At 44.2% G+C, this 20,260-nt stretch overlaps 1 protein-coding gene across 1 annotated transcript in view; it reads right to left on the bottom strand.

Moving 5' to 3' along the window:
* UHRF1 (ubiquitin like with PHD and ring finger domains 1) overlaps positions 1–17,802 on the bottom strand; it is a 42,389-nt gene extending 24,587 nt beyond the window's left edge. Inside the window, exons 1-3 of the mRNA XM_072601874.1 lie at positions 17,364–17,802; positions 15,189–15,351; positions 2,665–2,928 (exon numbers count right to left, since the gene is read on the bottom strand). Coding sequence (XP_072457975.1) covers positions 2,665–2,928; positions 15,189–15,341 — 417 coding nt within the window. The 5' untranslated portion in view covers positions 15,342–15,351; positions 17,364–17,802. The remainder of the gene's footprint in view (positions 1–2,664; positions 2,929–15,188; positions 15,352–17,363) is intronic.
* Positions 17,803–20,260: the final 2,458 nt, after the last annotated feature.

The following is a 20,260-nucleotide window of genomic DNA, read 5'->3' as shown; positions in this document are numbered from 1 at the left end:
GATTCAGAGAACTGTACAAGTTGACAAGTGATAGATCCAGTACCTAATAACAACAAGAACAGCTAGAATTTATAGAGCACTTTAAGATTTGCTAAGTGCTTTTACATATCTTACATCTCATTTGATCCTCACAACCACCCTAGGAGGTAGATGTTCTTATTATCCCAACTTTACAAATGAGGAAACTGAGGCTGAGAGGTAAAGTGATTTGCTCATGATCACATAACTAGAAAGTGATTAAGGAAGGATTCAAACTAGGAACTTCCTGACTCTAAATCCAGCACTTTTTACACTACACCACCAAGATGCCACCTACTACTGGTCCTCTGCATACAAGTGTTTAAGAATTATTTCTTGAATTAAACTGAATAAAAGCAGGATCCATCTCTTTTGGTAATATAATACAAAGTTAATTCTTTTGGATCAGGAATTCTCAACCTTGTTTATGTCCTGGACCCCTGTGGGGAAGGCTATGGATCCCTTCTCAGAAGGATGTTCTCAAATGCATAAAATAAAATACATATGATTACAGAAGAAGCCATTTATTTTGAAGTACAGTTACCAAAATACTTTTTAAAAAGTCCAGACTCTAAGCTAACATCTATTGTTGTAGAAAATATAATCTGAATATAATGATGAGTTACAGGTTTCTAGCTTTTCTCCTTTCTCAATTTTTGATCAAAACAACAGAGTAATAACTACAGAAGAGAGACAGCTACTATGAAAATAATAACACAAACATTTAAATAGAACTTTCAAGTTTGCAAAGGGCTTTTCAAACATTATCTCATTTGATCCTCACAACAACCCTGGGTAGGAACTATTATCCTTTCCATTTTACAAATAAGAAAACTGAATCAGAGGTTAAGTGATTTGCCCAGGTCACAATCAGTAAGTGTCCAAGGCTGAATCTGAACTCAGATCTCCCTGACTCCAGGTCCAGTACTTTCTCCCCTGTGACACTTAGTTGTCTAATTACAACACATTAAAACAATTATTTCCAGTTTGCAAAGTGCTTACGTGTATTACCGCATGTTTGAGATCATGCCTTGAAAGTATGCCCAAGTATTCCCCATCTTTAAAAAGCCTTCAGTAGACCCACAAAAAGTCACCTACAACTGATACCTCCCCTTCTCCTCTCACTCACCCTGAAACCCTTTGCTGTCTTGTCTTCCAACATCATAACTCAACGGAAAATGCTCACTGCCAAGTCACCAGTGACCTCTTAATGGCCAAACCTGAATTCTTTTCTATACTTATCCTTTCTGGACTTTCTGATGCATCTGATACTGTTTGACCACCTTGTGTCCCCCAAACACACCTAATACTCTCTCTTCTCCAGGTCCTTGTGGCACTTCTACTGCTACCTCTCCTCTGGTCTGCTGCCCACTCTTTCTCTGTTTCCTTTACTGGCTCATCATCCTTATCACACCAAGACTCTCTCCTGAGTTTATGTACCTGGCACATCACTAGCTTAATAAATGTCTTTTCAGTCATTCATTCTCTATTCTCTCTCTTGGTGAGAGATAATGAGTTTAATTACCATTTCTCTGAAGATGATTCAGGTCTAGTCTATATCCAGTCCCAGTCTTTTTCTAGGTTTCAATCCCACATGCCTAATGAATATATTTCAATATCCCAGATGTCTCTCCCTCAACATGTCTAAAACAACTCCTTTTCCCTCAAGCCCACCTTTCTTCTAAAGTTCTTTATTTCTGCTAAGAACACCACCATTCTTCTAGGCTCTCAGGTCTATAATTTGTGCTTATTCTTGACTCCTCACTCTCCCGCAGCTCACACATCCAATCAACTTGCCAAATGTTGCTGTCCTTAACATGCACATCATTTATATCCAATTCCTTTTTACTCCTTACACAGCCATCACCTTAATTCAAGCCCTTATCACCCATATCCTAGACTACTACAATGCCCTCTTAATCAATAACCCTGGTTCCAGGGTCTCCTCATTCTAAATCATTCTCCACAGAGACCCATATCCCTCACCTACTTGGTTAACTGCAGTGGCTCCCTGCTGTCCAGGACAAACTATAACTCCTTTGTCTTGTAAAACCCTTCCCAAATGGACCTAACCCACCACCTTTCCAGCCTCCTTCTACACCAGTGCCCACCTTGTTGCACTCCATGCTCCAGCCCAACTGGCTTTGCCTAGGTTTCTCCTTGGTGAGAATCTACTTTCCTGTCTCTCTCCCTCCTTGTCTTTACCTCACAGAAGTCCTTTCTCTCATCCTCTCAAGACAGTTCCTCAAGCACTGCTTTTCTATACAAACCCTTTCCTTAGCCCCTAGTTGCTAATGTGTTCCCTAACTTCCTTGTGTGTACTTTGGATTGATTCTGTATATACTTATGTATGTGTAGGTTGTCTCCCTCAACCTCAAAAGAGTGTGAGCTCCTACACAGTAGGAACTAGTTCATTCTCTGCACGTTTCCTCAGTGCCCAGCACAGTACTTGGCACACAGGCTTGCTGAAATTTAGTTGTATGCTCAGACCAATGGTTCTTTCAGGAATGAGGAGAAATTAGAAGGGTAAAGTGACTCCAGATATATACAGAAATGTTCACAAATGTGAGGCACAGAATGCAAAAAGTTGAGAAATAATATTTCAATGAGTAACACACATCAAAAATCCAAAATGGAGAACTTTACCTTATAGAGGCCAAATCCTGGGTCAGTCCAGTCTGCCTGAGCAGCCGGGCCAGGTTGCCCATCAATTTCCAGAGCTCCTTCTCCATGGTTGGAACTCTTATCAGATTCGCTCTGGCCTGAGCAACAGCCTGAATCTGTATCGGAGAGTTCAGAATCCTTTTCTTTACTAGGGACAGGAAGTACAGCTGGGCTTTGTCGCACTAGTAGCTGAACAATGTCATTCAGACCAACGCTATAGTCAAAAAGAGAGTGCCCATCTTCCATCTGTGGAGAAGAAGAAAGAGACATTATTAGCAAATACCCTCCAGAGCTAGGTGAAGAGCCCTCTGGCTGTCCCTTCACAACATCACATCTGTCTTTCAGCCCACCTGTGAACCTGAAGGGGCCTCAGAGGTCCTCTCATCCAAACTCTCTACCTGAACCAAGACTGTCTACCAGATGCCTGACAAATGGTTAGCTATTCTCTGCTTGAAGGGTTTCTAAAAGGAGAATCCACTGCCTCCTGAGGCAGTCCACCCCTCTGTTGAACAGCTGTGAAAAGAAGTTTTTTTTCTTATATTCATACTAAATCTTCCTTCTCACCTCTTCCCCTACTTCCTAAGGTACGCCTTCTGGGACCAGACAGAACTAATGTAACCCCTCTTCCACAATGGCTCTTCCTTCAAATACTCTATCATCCAGTTTTCCAGGTTAGCTGCCCCACTCCTTAACAGATCCTTGAGGTCTTTCACCAATCTGACCAAGTCTCCTCAGAACACTCTTTAGTATATCAATGTCCTTACTAAAACACAATGCCCAGACTGGAATACAACATTCCAAACTGGGTCTGAGCTGAACCAAGTTGAGTAGGACTATAATCTCCCATATTAAGCTCTAAGATAGGACTCCAGTTTTTGTTTTGGTATCACTCTTTTGAGGAACGTTATCTAGATGTGTTTCTTGGTTCCCTACCTCCCCACCATTTTGTACTTATAAAGTTAATTTCTGAAAAGTCAAGACTATCTTTATTGCCATTACATGTGATTTTATTAGATCTAGCCCAACATTCTGGCCTGTCAATATCTTTTTGGATCCTGTCACAGTGATTCAATGTTAGCCCTCTTCAAAAAAAGCCCTGTAGGAAAGCAGTGCAATTATTATCTTAATTTTGCAGACAGGGAAGCAAGCAGGCCCTCCAAGCACTAAATGACTTGCACAAAGTCACAAAGTTGTGGTATAAGTGAACACAAGCCAATTCGCATTTACTAAGTGCTTACTACATGTCAGAAAAAATCCATGGAGTGCAACACATTATATATCCTGTAATGCAGATGTGAGAAGACCTGGTGTCAAATCTGCTGGACTACCTTTGTGATCTTATACACCTGATTTCCCTGGTTTCCTTAACTATAAAATGAGGTGCTCAATGTGAATGTAGAATCTTTTCATTTTCTAAAGCTTTTTATCCTAACAAACATTAGAGCCAGCATTCAAATTCAAGTCTCAACTCCAAGTCCAGCATTCTTTCTAATATGTCAGGCTGCCTCTCCACACCATCAGTGTCACACCTACAAGAGTACCCCCTCCTGCCAATCCATGTCCATCATTTCCCTTCAAGACACCATTCAAACTGCAGAAGGCCTTCCGTGATTAAAGCCTTTACCTCCCCACTTACTACCAGGAAACTGATATTTGTATATACTTGCACTTTTTAAGTGTCTGCATCCTTTGCCTTCTACACTGAATAATAAATTGCATCTGTATTCCCTGCATAAGGTTGTCAAATTTTGTCTCACTTCTTTCCTTTACTTCCTGACAGAATCCAAAGGACAGGAAGCACTCAAATTAACCAACCAGATCACACTCATACCAAAGGAAAAGAAATGTAAAATGTAAGTGAAAAGGCAATGAATAGCAATTTTACCTCCCTGAGCCTCCAGGAAATATGGCTAATTGATCACATTCCTGTAAGGCTCAACTGTTTACAAAGCATCTTACACAGTAAGTAACACAAGTCCTAGATAAAGGATAAAGAGAAAGATATTTTACAGACAAAGGAATTAAAGCTCAGAGAAATCAAATGACCAGCTGAAGTCAGAGCCAGTAAGAAAGGGAATCAGGACCCACATGGCAACATTCTCATACCAAACTGAGTGCTCTTTCCTCCAGTCCACCATATCAGTCTCAAAGGGTCACCTACAGCCACAAGTCACCTGAGTAGCCAAGTTCACATGTCAGTCATTTCAGGGGGAGGTAATTCTTCAATAAAAACCATAAAACTGCTTCTAAAAATAACTGACACTTCACCTTTGGACATCCCAGAATTCTCGGTAAACCATAAAGTGCCATACAAATGTCAGACAGCCTCACCTTTAAGTGAGAGCGATCTCAACTGACTCATCCATTTCTGAGGATGCACACTAGAACTAAATTACTAAATACAGACATATGCAATAGATACATATTTCAAAAGGCAGCTTTTACTACTGAACTGTCAAATTTAAGTTGTTAAGTTTTTCTCTTTTTCATTAGTTCATTTATTTTTAGTTTTCAAAATTCACTTCCATAAGTTTTAAATTTCACCGCCCTTGCTCCCCAAAACAGCCATGTATTCTGATATAGCCTCTACACATACATTCCTATTAAAAACATTTTCACATTAGTCATGTTGCATAGAAGAATTATAATGAATGGGAGAAACCACCAGAAAAAAAACAAAACAGAAAAGAAAACAGTCTGCTTCATTCTGTGTTCAGATTCCATAGTTCCTTTTCTGGATGTGGATGGCATTTTCCATCATGAGTCCTCTGGAATTGTTTTAGCATCTTGCTTTGCTGAGAAGGGCTAAGCATCACAGTCAGTCATCAAACACTGTGGCTATTACTGTGTACAATGTTCTCCTAGCTCTGCTCACTTCACTCAGCATCAGTTCATAAAAGTCCTTCCAGGTTTTTCTAAAATCTGACTGTTCATCATTTCTTACAGCACAACAGTATTCCATTACATTCACACACCACAATTTGTTCAGCCATTCCCCAGTTGATGAGCATCCCTTCAATTTCCAGCTCTTGGCCACCACAAAAAGAGCTACCATAAATATTTTTGTATATTTTGTACATTGTACATGTGAGCCCTTTCCCCATTTTTATGACCTCTTTGAGATATAGCCCTAGAAGCAATATTGCTGGGTCAAAGGGTATGCACATTTTTATAGCCCTTTGAGCATAGTTCCAAACTGCTCTCCAGGATGGTTGGATCAGTTCACAGCTCCACCAACAAGGAATGAGTGTTCATAAGTGTTCCAGAAGTTGTTAATAGCTTCTTAAGCACTTCACATACATTGTCTCATTTCAATCTCCCAAAATCCCAGAGAAGTAGGTACTATGGGTATTCCCATTTTATAGACAAGGAAACAAGAGGTTCAGAGAAGCTCACTGACCTGCTCAAGGTCAACCCATTATTAAAAAGGGGAGATAACAAGCTAGAAGTACCTGATTACAAGGCCAGTCCTCTAGACACTAAACTGTGCTGCCTCTAATCAAGTTCTCACTAGAAATAACAGAGACCTACATAGGGGAAGCCTTTACGTAAACGAACAGTGAATAAAATACATAAAAACCAAATAAAAATTTAAAAAAATAACATACACAAAGAATACCACAATGTAAATGGAAAGGATGACAATAATAAAACGACCAAAACTGAATATTGTGAAATTATTAAGATCCAGCTTGTGGCCCCAGGGACTATGGGGATGAAACAATATATATAAAATGGTCATTATTTCTCAATGTATTGATTAGTTTGGCAGAACTTTTTTCACTTTTTTCTTTGTTGTTAGAGATGTTTCTCCGTGAGGGGGAGGGAGAAAAGATGCACTGGGCAATATAAGTGTTGTTAAAAATAGAAGATATGAAAAATATTTGAAAGAAGTAACAAGTTTCTTCATTTAACAAGTACTGAACTCTTACTGCGAGCACAGATGGTGCCTGTGATGTGATACACATCAAACATTTAAACTATCTATGCCAAGCCTTGATTAATGCCAGGTGTCAGTGCCTTTAAAGTCCACTACTATTAAAGAATTTCAAAAGTGAAGGCTAATTTTCTATTGAACACAGAACTGAAACACCCAGCTTAGATCTGCCTAAAACACTCACTGGCTAAAGTCACTATAGCCTAATCCACAGAATGGAACCCCCATAGCTTCTTTCATGACTCCTTAGACACAAAATGAGTCTTAGAACCAAACATTTTGCAAAACTTACTTAATACTCAGACTGACACAGAGCATGAGTATGAGTGTGTTCAGATGTACTGGAACACTCAGCTCATTGTACAGTCAACTGTTATTTATGGCAACAAAAAACTGTTAACTTACTAAAGCAATTTGTATGGAAGAACGCAAGAATTGGTCCATTTCCTCTATTAAGACAGAGACGACTAATCACAAGCTCTAGAGAGGTGACTTAAATATTTACATGTATAGAACACAAAAGCTATTAGAATCACCCTTCCTGATTGGTAAATCTAACAGTACTCATGGGCAAGACGATTCTCAGAGCCTCCAAAGAAGCTGCCACTAGGTATCCAGGCCTTTGAGCTAAGACTTTACCCTTGGCTTTTTATGGTAGTTTTCTTAAATGGGAAGAGGAATCAGAGGGAGAGAGGGGAAAGTGGTAGTGATGTTAAAGAATGAAAAATGAAAGTCACTGAATGGTTTTTAAAATACTAAAGAGAATTTGTAGGGAGACACAGATAAGTGGGACTGCTTTAAAATGAATATGTTGAATGATATGCCTTTTTTCTTAAAAAACAAGTTGTTCACAATATTCAGTTTCACATACAATGTTTGTTCTTTGCATATAAGTGTCATGTTAATTGTCAAACAAAAAAAAAATCAAAATTTTTAAAAAGACTTTATTCCCAATTAAAATTTAAAATTCAAATCCTTTCTAACTAAGGCCATTTTTTAGAAGTCAAACAAAAAGCCTAGGAGGGAGCTCACGGGCCAGGAGAAGCAGAAACTCATTGCACAAATTGTAAAAATGCAAAGAAATTGCTTGGGACTCCTCTTGCTGAAGTGCCCTATCAGGGGCTGTAAGGACCAACTGGAAGAAATGTTGGTACCTCAGCAATAACTGACCAGAAACCCGACCTCACTGGATGCTAGTTTCCTCAGTGTATAAAATGAGGTGTTTGGACAACATCATCCTTGAGAGGCCTCCCTAGAAACAGACTAGCAAGTTCAAAGGAGTGGGTGCCATTATGAGTGCTGCAAGGTGAACAAACATTGGCAGGCCAATCAACTAGTTTAAAGAGGGACATCATGCTTTTCTCCAAATCTTTTCTTTGGCTAATGCCAACCCACAAACCTGAGCCAACAAAAGAGGGCTAAATCAGGGGGAGCAGCAGAAACTCAAAGAGGCAAGATGTAGAAAAACTCTTATTCCTAACTCATGGAGGATGAAACTGAAGCTCAGAAGCTAAGGTCACTTGCCAAAGGTCACAGAATAAAGACATGGCAAAGGCTCAACTTAAACCCAGATCCTCCAAGGACAGTTCAGCTCCATATTCACTGCAGCAAGTTGTTTCTGAGGGAAACACCTCTAGGTTTTCTCATGGTGGTCACATTTGACACCATTCCAACCCTAATCTCTAATACCTCCAAATGTATTTATGGTTTGCAGGGAAGCAATCAGGTCTGCTGCTTAGCAAGACAGAGCCAGATACCTTAAGAGGCTAAAATTCTCACCTATCTTTCCACAATTACGTGAACTCAATATGGCACATAGGTTTGACCCAGAAGATAGAGAAGGCTGTATAAGGGGCTTTTTAAAGTACCTGCACACCAATATCCCACCAAATATTCACATACAACTTAACTCTAGAGTTAGATACAAAACAATGACGTCTAGAGAGCCACTGGTAGTTAACAAGTCTGCCCAAACACCTAGCCTCAACAGTATCTAATAGTCACACAAACTGGCACAGTCTAGTGCCACAATTAAGCAAGTTTCTCTCTGGGCCTCAGTTTTCCCATCCGTAAAAAATGAAACACTAGACATTCATTGCTAGAGGAGCTGTAAGAAATTAAAGTCATAGATCTACATGCTTATGATAAGAGTCATGTGTTCAGCAGTTCTGTAAAACAATTTGGAATTAAGTAAGAAATGTTACTGATTTGTCTATATCCTGTGACCCAGATATTCCATCACTAGAAGTACATTATCCAAAGAAGTTATTAGCAACCAGAACATCTCCTATGTCTCAAAATGTTCCTATAAGAATAATTTATGACAATAAAAAGAATTAGAAAAGGAGAATGACTGAACAAATGCCAATCGATGAAGGTAATAGGCTATTATTCCCCATAAGGAATAACAACAATGAGGAATTCAGAGAAACATGGGAAGATACGTTTGAAGTGATATACTGAACAAAGAGCAGTCACAAGGACACAAGGACAATGTGGAGAACTGTAACAAAGCCAACCAAGGCAGCAAGGAAAGGCAACAGAGCTCTGAATTCAACTGCCAACATCAGTACCAAACTTTCAAAGTTAAAGGAGACATTCTTCCTGTCTTGTTAAAAGTACATAATTAACTGTGTTTCAGGGAATGTCTTGTGTTAGGGGGTGGGTTGGTTTGTGTCAAAATAAAATAGATTAATAATGTTTAAAATTTTTAACAACCCAATGAATTACTACAAAGATGTAAGGTTAAAAAATTTAAAAAGGGATTAAATTGGGTGCTCCCTTAGGACCTATCCAGCTCTCAATCCTAACAGGTTGGTACCCTTATAAAGAAATAAGTCTAAGCAAAACAACAAAAAAGATTCTCTATAGTACAACCTCCTTAGCCACAGAAGGAATCAAGCTCAGCTCTCCTACTCCTGAAATAATGTCCACACAGTAGAACCTCATGGGATGATGAGGCTTCTCAAACCCTTTTTTCCCCTTAAAATAAATATCACCTCCTATAAGTACTGGTATATCAAAGGCTTCAAGAAAAATTACGACAGGTAGTATCCACAGCTGTAAATGCATTTAATACAAAAAAAAAAAAAACCCACTTGGAATTAATTCACAATAGTCTGTGAAGTTTCACGAAATTACTAGTATATTTCTTATAATGGGCTCAATACTCTTGTACAAAAATGTTCACAGTCGCATCAATCTGTAACAACAAAAAGATGGATCCAAAATGATGTGACCATAATTTACAAGGTATCAAAAGGCCAAATAACACATGCTGTCTCAAACACTAATGGGCATGAAGTTTGGAAGACAATTCGAAACATCCCACAAAAAAAGTGGGAAGAGGGATTTTGAATTACCTACTACTGCAATTGTCTGGCCAACATAAGTTTTATCCCTTACCATATCAAACAGACGTGCAAAAAGAAGCTTCAGGATTTTCCTAAATACTTACATTCTTATGACCTATTGTTCCAATTTTTCCAACAGACAATCAATCCCAAGAATGGTGGGACCCTGGGGAAACCAGCACTGATACATCTCTTGAGTTTGGGAGTTCAGAGCTGCAACAAGGCTCAAGTTCATGTACCCTGCATGGTCCTGTACCCCCCCCTACACACACCCCATGAGACAAAGTGCCATCAAGGTGTCTAAAGAGGAGTAAAGTGGGTTAAGTGGGAAAAAAGTAGCAGGGAAAAGCTTCCACGCTCCTAGGAGTGGGATCTAGTATCTGACTAGCCCCTGTACTTTCAGCCTGGGCAAGATAAGGAGACTCACTCTCAAAAACCAAAATAAGCAAACAAAAAACTACAAAATCAGACAACAGTATTGACATGTCACATTCCCCAATTAATTTAGCCACAGAAAGCATGTGAACCTAATTAAAGTAGCGGTATTTCCTTCCCTTTTTACTGCCTCCAAAAATGCCATTTCTGATTTGAGTCTAACTAGTTCTAACAACAAAAAATCTAATCTGTGTAAGGAAGCAGAGATGACAAAAGTGCTATGTTAATAGTAATTCACATTTTTAAAGTAAAGTTTTCAAAGTGCTTCCCTTACAACTGTATGAAATAGGCAGTACAAGTATTTTCCCTTTTATGGAACACAGAATGGAGTCTCTGAAGGTGAAACGAATTTAAATAACCTTGCAAATCAGCTTACTTAACGCCATGGGAACTCCAAGATCTGAAAGCTGCATGCAACCCAGAGAAAGACCTAAATGTATATTTTTCACCAACTGAGCAATTCCTCTTTTGCAACAAATAAATTCCACCTGCCTACTCTTAAGCTGCTTCTCTATGAACTAAACTGCCAACATTAAATCAGTTTATCACCTTTATACAGATGAATCCTAAATATACATATACATATGATGAGTGTGTGTGTGTGTGTATGTGTGTGTGTGTGCGCGCGTGCAGGGGAAGGTAGAGAGAAAGAGAGGGAGAGGGAGGGAGGGAAGGAAGAGGGGAAAGATAGAGAGAAAGGGAGAGGGAGAGGGAAAAGGAGAGAGGGAAGGGTGAGGAGGAGAGAGAGAGAGAGTATATTGTTTCTTCCCGGTACTAGATGTAGTCTCACATCTTCCACTATCTGCTGGACAAATACAGTAGGAGGGCCAACTGACATCTCAAACTAATCCAAAACTAACTTTCCTGAGATCATATATATAAAGCACTCTGCAAACTTTTAAGGACTACATAAATGTCAATTGTTAATTTTATTATCCCCCACAAAACTCATTCCCCTCCTCCACCCTCCCTCTTTTTCTTCTATCTATGGCACCATCATCCCTCACACTCTTTCCAGGATGGAAATCTCAGCATCATCTCTGATGCTTCTTTATCTCCATCACACACGCACGCACCCTTTCCCGTATAATTATGAGTTACAAAAGCTAATTATCACTTTATTTTACATTAGGAGGCACAGTGTCCAGGCCAAAAGGGAGATGATCACCTTCTGATCTTTGCCCTGGTAAGACCACATCTAAAGTACTGTGTCCTGGGCACTGAATTTTACTACAGACATTAAGAATTTGGAGGGCAGGGAGAAGAATAAAACTATGCTAGTGAAGGGTCTTGAGTGCAATCCATATGAGAACTAGTTAAAAGAAATTAAGATATTTAGCCTGGAGGATGCTGAGAGAGGACAAGATGATGCCATCTTTAAGGAATACTTTAAAGGGCTGTCACCTGGAAGAGGGATTAGATTTGCTCCTCTTGGTCCCAGTGGGTAGAAGTAGGAACAATGGACAGAAGTTTCAAAAAGCCAAATCTAACCTTAGAAGCATAAACTTAGAGCTGAAAGGATCTTGGAGATCACATAGTCCACAGTTCCTCATTTTTTAGAGATCAGGAAACAAAAGCCTAAGTGACTTACCCCAGGTCTCACAGGTAGTAGTAAGTGGAAGAAACAAGATTTAAACCCAGTTCATCTGACTCCAATAAGGAAAAACTTTCCAACAATGAGAGCTATGCAAAAGTAGAATGGGCTTTTGGGATAGATAATGGATTGCCCCATTTCTGGAAATCTCTAAATGAAAGCTAGAAGATCATTTATTTGTTATAGAAAAGATTCACCCTTGCCTTTAAGAAGTCTTTTCTTCCCTTGAGGTTCAGCTCAGGTACTATTTCCTCTATAAAACCTTGCCTCATCTCCCAAAGCATAAAGTCTTCCCTCTCCAATTTTCCTAAAACACTTTCTCTGGTTTGCTCTTTTGACACCCTCCCCTCCCCATCACACCATACTTCTATAGTCCTCAGTGGAACAAAAGCCTCTAAAGCCAAGCGACATTGTTTTTCATCTTACATCCCTAGTGCCTTGCACAGAACGGGTGTTGAACAAATATTTGCTGAATGAATGAAATGTTTGAGTTGTAAGTAGTTTCAAAATTAACTACGAAGAAAACAACATCCCAAAAGTGCCTGCAAGTCCAGATGATTGAGAAATCCACTCAAGTCCAACTCTACCACCCATTCAAAAGAGAGATAAATCTAAGTTCTTGAAAGCTGTGTCAGGGGAACACAAGCTCTGGCAGGTCCTAGCAAGTTGGAAAGCCTGGATCCTTTGGTTGACAGTCAAGCTAGTGAAGTGCAGAGGCCTAGCCACTGGATGAATGGTTTCAGTTAGTCCTAAACCATGTTGAGAAAGGCTGCAATTTGCACAGGTGAAAAGAACAGCAATACTAACAAAATCATGAATTCTTTTTTTTTTTTTTTGGTAGGGGTGAGGCAATCAGGGTTAAGTCACTTGAACTGCCCAGGGTCACACAGCTATTAAGTGTCTGAGGCTGAATTTGGACCCAGGTCCTGCTGACTCCAGGGCCAGTGTTCTACCCACTCCTACCTGTCCCAAAATCATACATTCTTTAGTATTATTCTGATCCTTCCCTGTCAAGGAAAGAAGAGGGTGAGAGAAGCAACAGACCATTTAACAGTGAAAAAACACTTTTGCTTTCAGCCTGATCAGTGTGAAAAGCTGGATATCCTGTGATATACACAGGGGTACTTACAGCTGAACTCTACTCTTGATGCCTCCTCTGATGCCTCATTGTGGATTGTGTTGGAGCAAAGCTCTATCAGTAGACCACTGGCACCATCAGGTACTAACCAAGCTATAAAGGCTCCACAGACCCCTTAAATGCAGGATTAATTCTGTTGCCCAAGGACCAGACAAGATCAAACAGCCACATCATCAGAAAGTTGGCCAGTATATTGAATTTTTCAGCCAAACAATTGAGGAAAATCATTTTATAAGGCAGGTAGCCTCTCTGGGTCAATGGAAAAAAACTCACACCAATAAAATCATGGATCCTTGAGACACTAAAGCTATGGTCTATGAGAAGGCTTTTACAAAATGCCAATACAATAAGAGGACCCATCCAAAACCAAATCACATCAATTCAGCAGACATTTACAAGGCACCAACTATGCAGACTCTGTCAAGGTCTAGGGTAAATAACAAAGTTTAAGTAAAATACCCTTCCTAACATCCTGTAGCTCATAGTCTACCCCTATAACATCCATGGTTTAAGAAGTGCTAAAGAGGTCAAAAGTGGAAAAAGTTTAAGAAGCCCTGATCTAGAAGATGCTAACTTAAAACAATGTAGAAACAGACAAACCAAAGGAACAGAGTCGGGGGAGAGAAGGTAAGAGCCAAAACCACCAGCACATTTTGGTACCCTGCTACTTATTTATCAACTTTTACTTACCCACCATTGGTGCAAACTGAATAAATCATACGGTACAAAAATTACAGAATATCATTATACTGTGACAAATGTCAAACCAAGAATCCACGGATTTAAATAAACTGAAATAATCACAATGACTACTATAATGCAAGTTCAAAATGAAACAAAGCATATGAAATTAATGAAAACTCTAAAAGGCTCCTGAATTCAGATTAAAGACGATGATGAAATAGCTCCTTTTCTGACAGAAGACAAGAGATCACAAGTGTCCAGTATCAAGAATGTCAGAATTAGTGGTTTTAACTGTCTCTTTCTTGGGGAGAGGTTTTCAGGTGAGGTCAGTGGTATAAAAACAGAAGTAATTCAAAACAAAGTTTAAAAAATAGTGATGCACATAACATACTAATATTGAACAACACATTCAGCTGAACACTTAGTACTTCCATTTTCATGAATATTTTGAAAATGTACTTCTAGGAGGGAAGCGAAAGGAATCTCTTAGTCCTGTTTCTCATAAGAATAGGAAAAGTCTACCAAACCCATAAAAAGCTTTGGGAATTCATGACTCGCTAGATGGCAGCATAATCCTCTTTGCATTCTAAGCCAAAAAAAAAAAAAGGCGGGCATTTAGCTGACAAACTTACTGTTCAATTCTACCATCCTGATTCTGACTCTCCATGTTCCTCTTAACTATGTTCCCATCAACATATATGGGATCTCTGACTAAAATCCTGTAAAAGAAAATCAACTGAAGCAACTATCTCAGCCACTTACAAGAAACTCAAGATTCCTTTTTTCCTAGCCTTCCTTGGCATAGAAAACCCAAACTGTTAAGGCAGAGGAACACATCCTTTGATTATACTTTGGTTGGCTCTGGGGACTTCACCCTCCCAATAGAGAGCAACGGACGGTTTTCTTATTTAAACTGCTAGATGGTTATTAAAGGTAGTGCAGGTCGTTTTCCTCCAAAGATACTTCATTAGCTCTTAACTGACCCTGAAAATTGTTCAGACAGCAAAGAAAGAATCCTCTGGGACAAGGGATTAAAAAGGATTTTTAAAAGGAGAGGGGGAGGCCAATCACAAGTGCTTAAGGGAAACTCAGTAAAGACTACTTGACTCTACTACTTTCTGCTACTGGATTTAGGTACCTCTAACAATAACAAAATAATGATGTTAAGAGTTAACATTTATGTAGCATTTAAGCTATATGTCAGGTAATGTGCTAGCTAAGAGCTTTAAAACTTATCTCATTTGATCGTCACAGCAACCCTGGGAGGTGTTACTGTAAAATGAATGACCAGGACTGGTAACAGTAGAGGAGGCTCCTCCTTGCACGCCTTGCTGCAAAGGGTCAGAGGGGGAAGGAAAGGTTTACCTGTTTGCCCCGATAAAAAAGCCTTTGTCTCCCCGGTTCCACCCTGAACACTTCCCGGATCTTCAACCTCAGCTCTTCCACCTTGGTGAGCTTAGAGAGGGAGTCTACCCGGTGGGTCTCCTTGCCATCCATGGTACGGACCTGGATCCACATGTTGGTAGCTCTGTAGGAAGGAAGGAAATAAAGGAGGAAGGGAAGGAAAAAATAAGAGGGAGAAGGGAAAGGAAAAGGAATAGAGGAAGAATGAAGAGGAAAAAGAAAAAAAGAGGTAGAATATAGCAAGAGGAAAAAAGCATAGAAGGAAAGGGAAAGATTAAAGAAAAGCAGGAAGAAGGCAAGAAAAGGAAAGGGGGAGAAAGAAAAATGAGAGAAGGAATAGAAAGAAGGTGATAAGGAAGGAAAATAAAGTGAAAGGAGGAAAAAAGGTGGAAAGAAAAGTGGGAGGAAGGAAAGAGGGAGGGAGGAAGAAAGGAGGGTAAGTTGAGATAAAGAGCCAGAGCTCACACTCACCCCCCCACCCCTCACCCCCGCCTGCCCGGGCAGTCCCGGGGGGGCTCCCCCCACCCGGGAGGCTATGGGGGCGGGGCCCACGCCCTGCCCCCACCCTCACTCGGTCCTCTCAGGGGCCTCCGCAGGGCAGACCCCGCCCTCGCCCCGCCCAAGACTCACCTCCTGGGGAGGGGTCCCGGCTCGCGGGCCGGCGCGGGCTGAGGGGCTCCCGAGCCAGCCTGCCCAGGCGCGCCCGCCTCCCCCACCAAAGTCCTTCCGTCCCCCAACCCCCAGAGGAGCGAGAATCAATGAACGCTCTGAGCGTAGCCCCCGCCCTCGCCCCCATGCCTCTCCACCACGGACCCCTTTCCCTTCAATCTAGTGCTGAAGCCTCCGCATTCATTATTGGCCAAGTTCCTTTGCACGCCCCGCCCCGCCCAATCCCATTGGACGAGACCCAGGGAAAGGCGGTGACAACCAGCAATGGCGCGCGAACTTGTTCTCCGCGCCACAATTGAATTCGCACTTTCGCCCAGGGTCCCGATCCCGCGAGATCATGCAAATGAGCCATCACTAACTCAGGGGCTGGGGATAGGGAGCGGGATGCTGGTGCTCCCGAGACGAGGCTTTGAAACTACTTACAACGCCCTTGGCACCCGGGGAGCTGCAAACACTTCAATAGTGGTACCCGCCCCCACAACAAGGGCTGTAGCTCTAAGTGCCTCCTAGAGAACTCTAGTGAAGCTGCCCGCTTCTCTCTAAGGAGGGCAGCTGGCCCCGAGTGCCCCCCCAAAAAAGGCAGGTGGCAATGGAAGCTTGGCCAAGGAAGGCGGCTGGCACTAGAACCCCCAACATGACCCACCCTCAAAGGCCCCTGGCACTAGATACCCCGAGGGAGGGAGATGGTGTTGGATGCCCCCTCACGTCGCCTGGCACTAGATGCCCACCCATAGCAATGGGTACTGGATGCCTCCCTGAGAATAAAGATAGCCCTCCTAAATGGGTGACAGTCCTCGGGTGGCCCAAGGTAAAGTCGGCAGGCAGCCCTTCCCTCGGTCCTTAGGGAATACTGAAGGCCTGGGGGGGGGCCTCCGAGGAAGGTGGGCTGCGCCCGGGGAGGGCCGGTCTGTTGTGGTGGGGCTGCCAGATGCTCTACAGTACGTGGTCCCGGTGGTCCCAATGAAGCTGTCTTCCCAAACAACTTCGGTGCCACACGGGCCATCTCTAACTAGACGGGAGCGGGGCCGGTGCTAGAAGGTCCTGCCTTGGCTCCTCCTGGGGGCCAGCAGGGCCAGGCCCCCCTCCTTCAAGCCCTTCCTTCCCCCACTCCCCAGGCTCTCCCGAGCAGCCGCTCCTCACTGTCGCCCCGGCTTAATCACCGCCCTGGTTAAGACCACCGTGCCACAAAGCCGGTGAGTGGGCGGCGGCGGCGGAGGAGGCGAACCCCCGGGGGGTGGCACCCGCGCTGGCCTCGGGAATGCAGCCTTGGCCCGGCGGGGGACTCGCAAAACGCGCGACATAGCCGGGGCCCGGAGGGGAGCCTCCCGGTCCCGAGCGCCCTCCGATCTCGGGGCGCGGAATTCCCAGACGCAAAGTCCCCCCCTGCACTCTCGGTCCCGGCCCAGACAGCCCAAAGCGCACGTCCAGCCCGGGGAGCGGAGCCCGGAGCTGTGACAGACAACTCACCTCCGCCCGCGGCGCTCCCAGCTGCTCTGCAATTTCCCGCGAAAGCCCCGGTTTGTAGCTTGGCGCTGAAAATCCCCAGCCCGGCTCGCGGCCCCTGATTGGCCGCCTCGTGGCGGGAATTAGGAAAGAGGGGTGAGAAGGCCCGCCTCCTCCGCCCCCCAACCCCATTCCGGGCCCCTCGCCCCTCCCCGCCTGCCCCCAGAGCCTGGGAGGCGCCAGCCAAGCGGGGGAGCCGGGAGCCGGGGGGGGGGGGCCCGCGCCGCCGCTAGGACCGGGCGAGGGAAGCAGGCTGGAGGACCCGGAGCCGGGCCAGCCACGGCCGAACCGGGCTCCTCGGCCTCGGCCAAGCTCTAGACCAGCCTCTGGGGCCCCATCGCTTGGGGGGGCGGGGGTGGAGGTGGGGGGACCGTCCGGTCCTGTTTTGACACATTCCCAGGATGACCCGCTTCCTTCCTTCCACTCCCACACAAAGACCCAGCGAAAAGAAAAGGGACCAGGGACAGGTGGCGGGCCGGAAGCTTTTAAGCGGCTTGCCCAATTTGCCCCCCCCACCCTAAATTCCCAAGCTCCCTCTGCGCGCCCACCCCTGGGCTCCAGCCGGGCCGGCCTGCAGGGGCCCGCCTGGTCTCGGTGACCCCTGCCTCCCCTCCCCCAGCTTTGAGTTTCCCGCCCGGGAAGGCCGGTTCGTGCTGTAATTGCCCATGCTCTGCCGGCGCCTCCAGCTCTCCTTGGGGGACGGCACACTTAGGGCTCACGCCGTTCTTCCCGCCTTCAACTCTTGCCACACTGCACCCAACACGTGGCCCGTCACTGCCCCCGACCCGGCCGGCCGCCCGTGGGCCCATGGGCCCGAGGAGCCCGCCGGCGCCAGCCCGCCAGATGGGCCCGTGCGCCATTCTGCAGCAGGCCCAGCTCTTTTCCCGCCTCTGCTCCCAGCACGGGAATGCCCTGCCCCCTCCTTTCCCTTACCCCTTCTGCGAGCCCCGGATCAAGTCCCAGCGCCTCTGGGAAGCCTAGCCCGAGCTGGGCTGAGTCCTTGCAGGGAGCCCTTGGCCTCTGCACCGCCTGCCCGGCTCCCTTACTGCTCGGTTTATACCTGGGGGAAGGTCTTCTGGAAGCCCAGGCGCCAGCCTCGGATCAGAGCTGCCCAGGAACCGTGGGCTGAACCGAGCCCAAGGGATTCCTTGTTCCCAGGACCCTCGGCCAGGAGACAGGTGGCCCACTGCCCCATCCACAGGGACACCGAGGTGTCAGTCTGCTCACTTCAAAGAGAACCCAACCTTTGGGAGAGCAGGAGTTCTCACCCGTTCATGCCTCTTGTGATAAACACACAGGGAGCCATAAATGGGCAGGTATCTTTTAGGGGTACCTCACTACTTGTATTCACTGGAACCAGAAAGCCTGAGGCTGGAAGGGTCTCAGAGGTCCCCTAGTCCAGGCCCTACCTGACATGAGGTCTAGCAAAGTGGTTTGCCCTGAGAAGGCACTTTAAAACGCCTCTTGTGCTCTGTGAACCCCTTTCAGGATATCCTGAGAGCCATTACCCAACTTCTACCAGAGGCCTGCACAGTGGTCAGGCACTTAAAGTTGCTACAGTTACCCTCCCACCCTCCAATGTCTGAGGCTGGGTAGGACCTAAAGGAGTCAAGCCTCGAAAGGCATCCAAAGATCACTCCAACACCAACTTGAGTCAAATGGTACAGATAAAGCAGGGTCCTGTCTCTCTAGAGCTCGGAAGGCTAGAGGTAGAATTCTGGGTCGCCCTATTCCCTCCATTCTCTCCTCTCAACAATCCAACAGAGAGGACTTACAATTGTTCAGTGGTTTCAGTTGTATCTGACTCTTTGTGACTCTATCTGGGGATTTCTTGGTGGAGATACTGCGGTGGTTTGCCAAGCAAACAGGGTTAAGTGACTTATCCAGGGTCACTCAGCTAGTACACGCCTGAGACCAGATTTGTACTCTGGAGGATGAATCTTCCTGACTTCAGGCCATCGCTCATCCTAGATGCCCTAAGAGGAATTACAGAGCAATGGAAAGAGGTAGAAATCTACTTGGTTCAAACATGCCTCTGTCACTACCTGTGCAATCCTGGGCAAATCAAGTTAGCCTCTTTGGACCTCAGTTTTCCCATCTGTAAAATGTTGGGTATCACCTACATGGCCTCTGGGGTTCCCTTTCTAGCTCTAAATCTGTGGTCCAGTCTCTGGCTGCCAAAGTGGTCATCTTCTGAAACAGCACCTACCTCCCACAACTGTTGTTAGGATCCAATGAGATAACAAATTACTCTGCAAACTTTAAAGTGCTACATAAATCCTAGCTATAATTATTATTGTCATTATTATTCTTAAGTCAAAAATCTTCAATTTGCTCCCCGTTGGATCTAGGATAGCATAAAATCCTGAGCTTCACATTCTAATCCTTCTTTAATCTGTCTTCAAACTGACCTGCCCTGTCTCACTTCATCTTGCTCCCTCCACATACTCTTCATTCTAAGGAAAAGGGCCTGCTGGCTGCCTCTCTCTCTCTGTCTGTCTCTCTCTCTGTCTCTCCTTGTCTTTCTCCGTCTCTCTGTCTCTCTGTTTCTGTCTCTGTGTCTCTGTCTCTGTCCCTCTGTCTCTCTCTCTGTCTGTCTTTCTCTGTCTGTCTCTCTGTCTCTTTCTGTCTCTCTGTCTCTGTCTTTATCTCTCTCTGTCTCAGTCTCTGTCTCTCTCTGTCTCTTTCTGTCTTTCTCTGTCTCTGTCACACATACACACACACACACATGTCTTTACACAATCGTTCCCCTGTGTCCTGGAATAGACTCCCTGCTCACCCTTTGAAGTTTCATAGTTTTCTTCGTTTTCAAAGCACACAGGATCAGGTTCCCCCTCCTACACAAGGTCTTTCTTCATCTA

Source organism: Notamacropus eugenii, chromosome 4 (assembly GCF_028372415.1).
Source record: "Notamacropus eugenii isolate mMacEug1 chromosome 4, mMacEug1.pri_v2, whole genome shotgun sequence".
Lineage (NCBI taxonomy): Eukaryota > Metazoa > Chordata > Mammalia > Diprotodontia > Macropodidae > Notamacropus > Notamacropus eugenii.
This window is presented reverse-complemented; position numbering and strand designations above follow the sequence as displayed.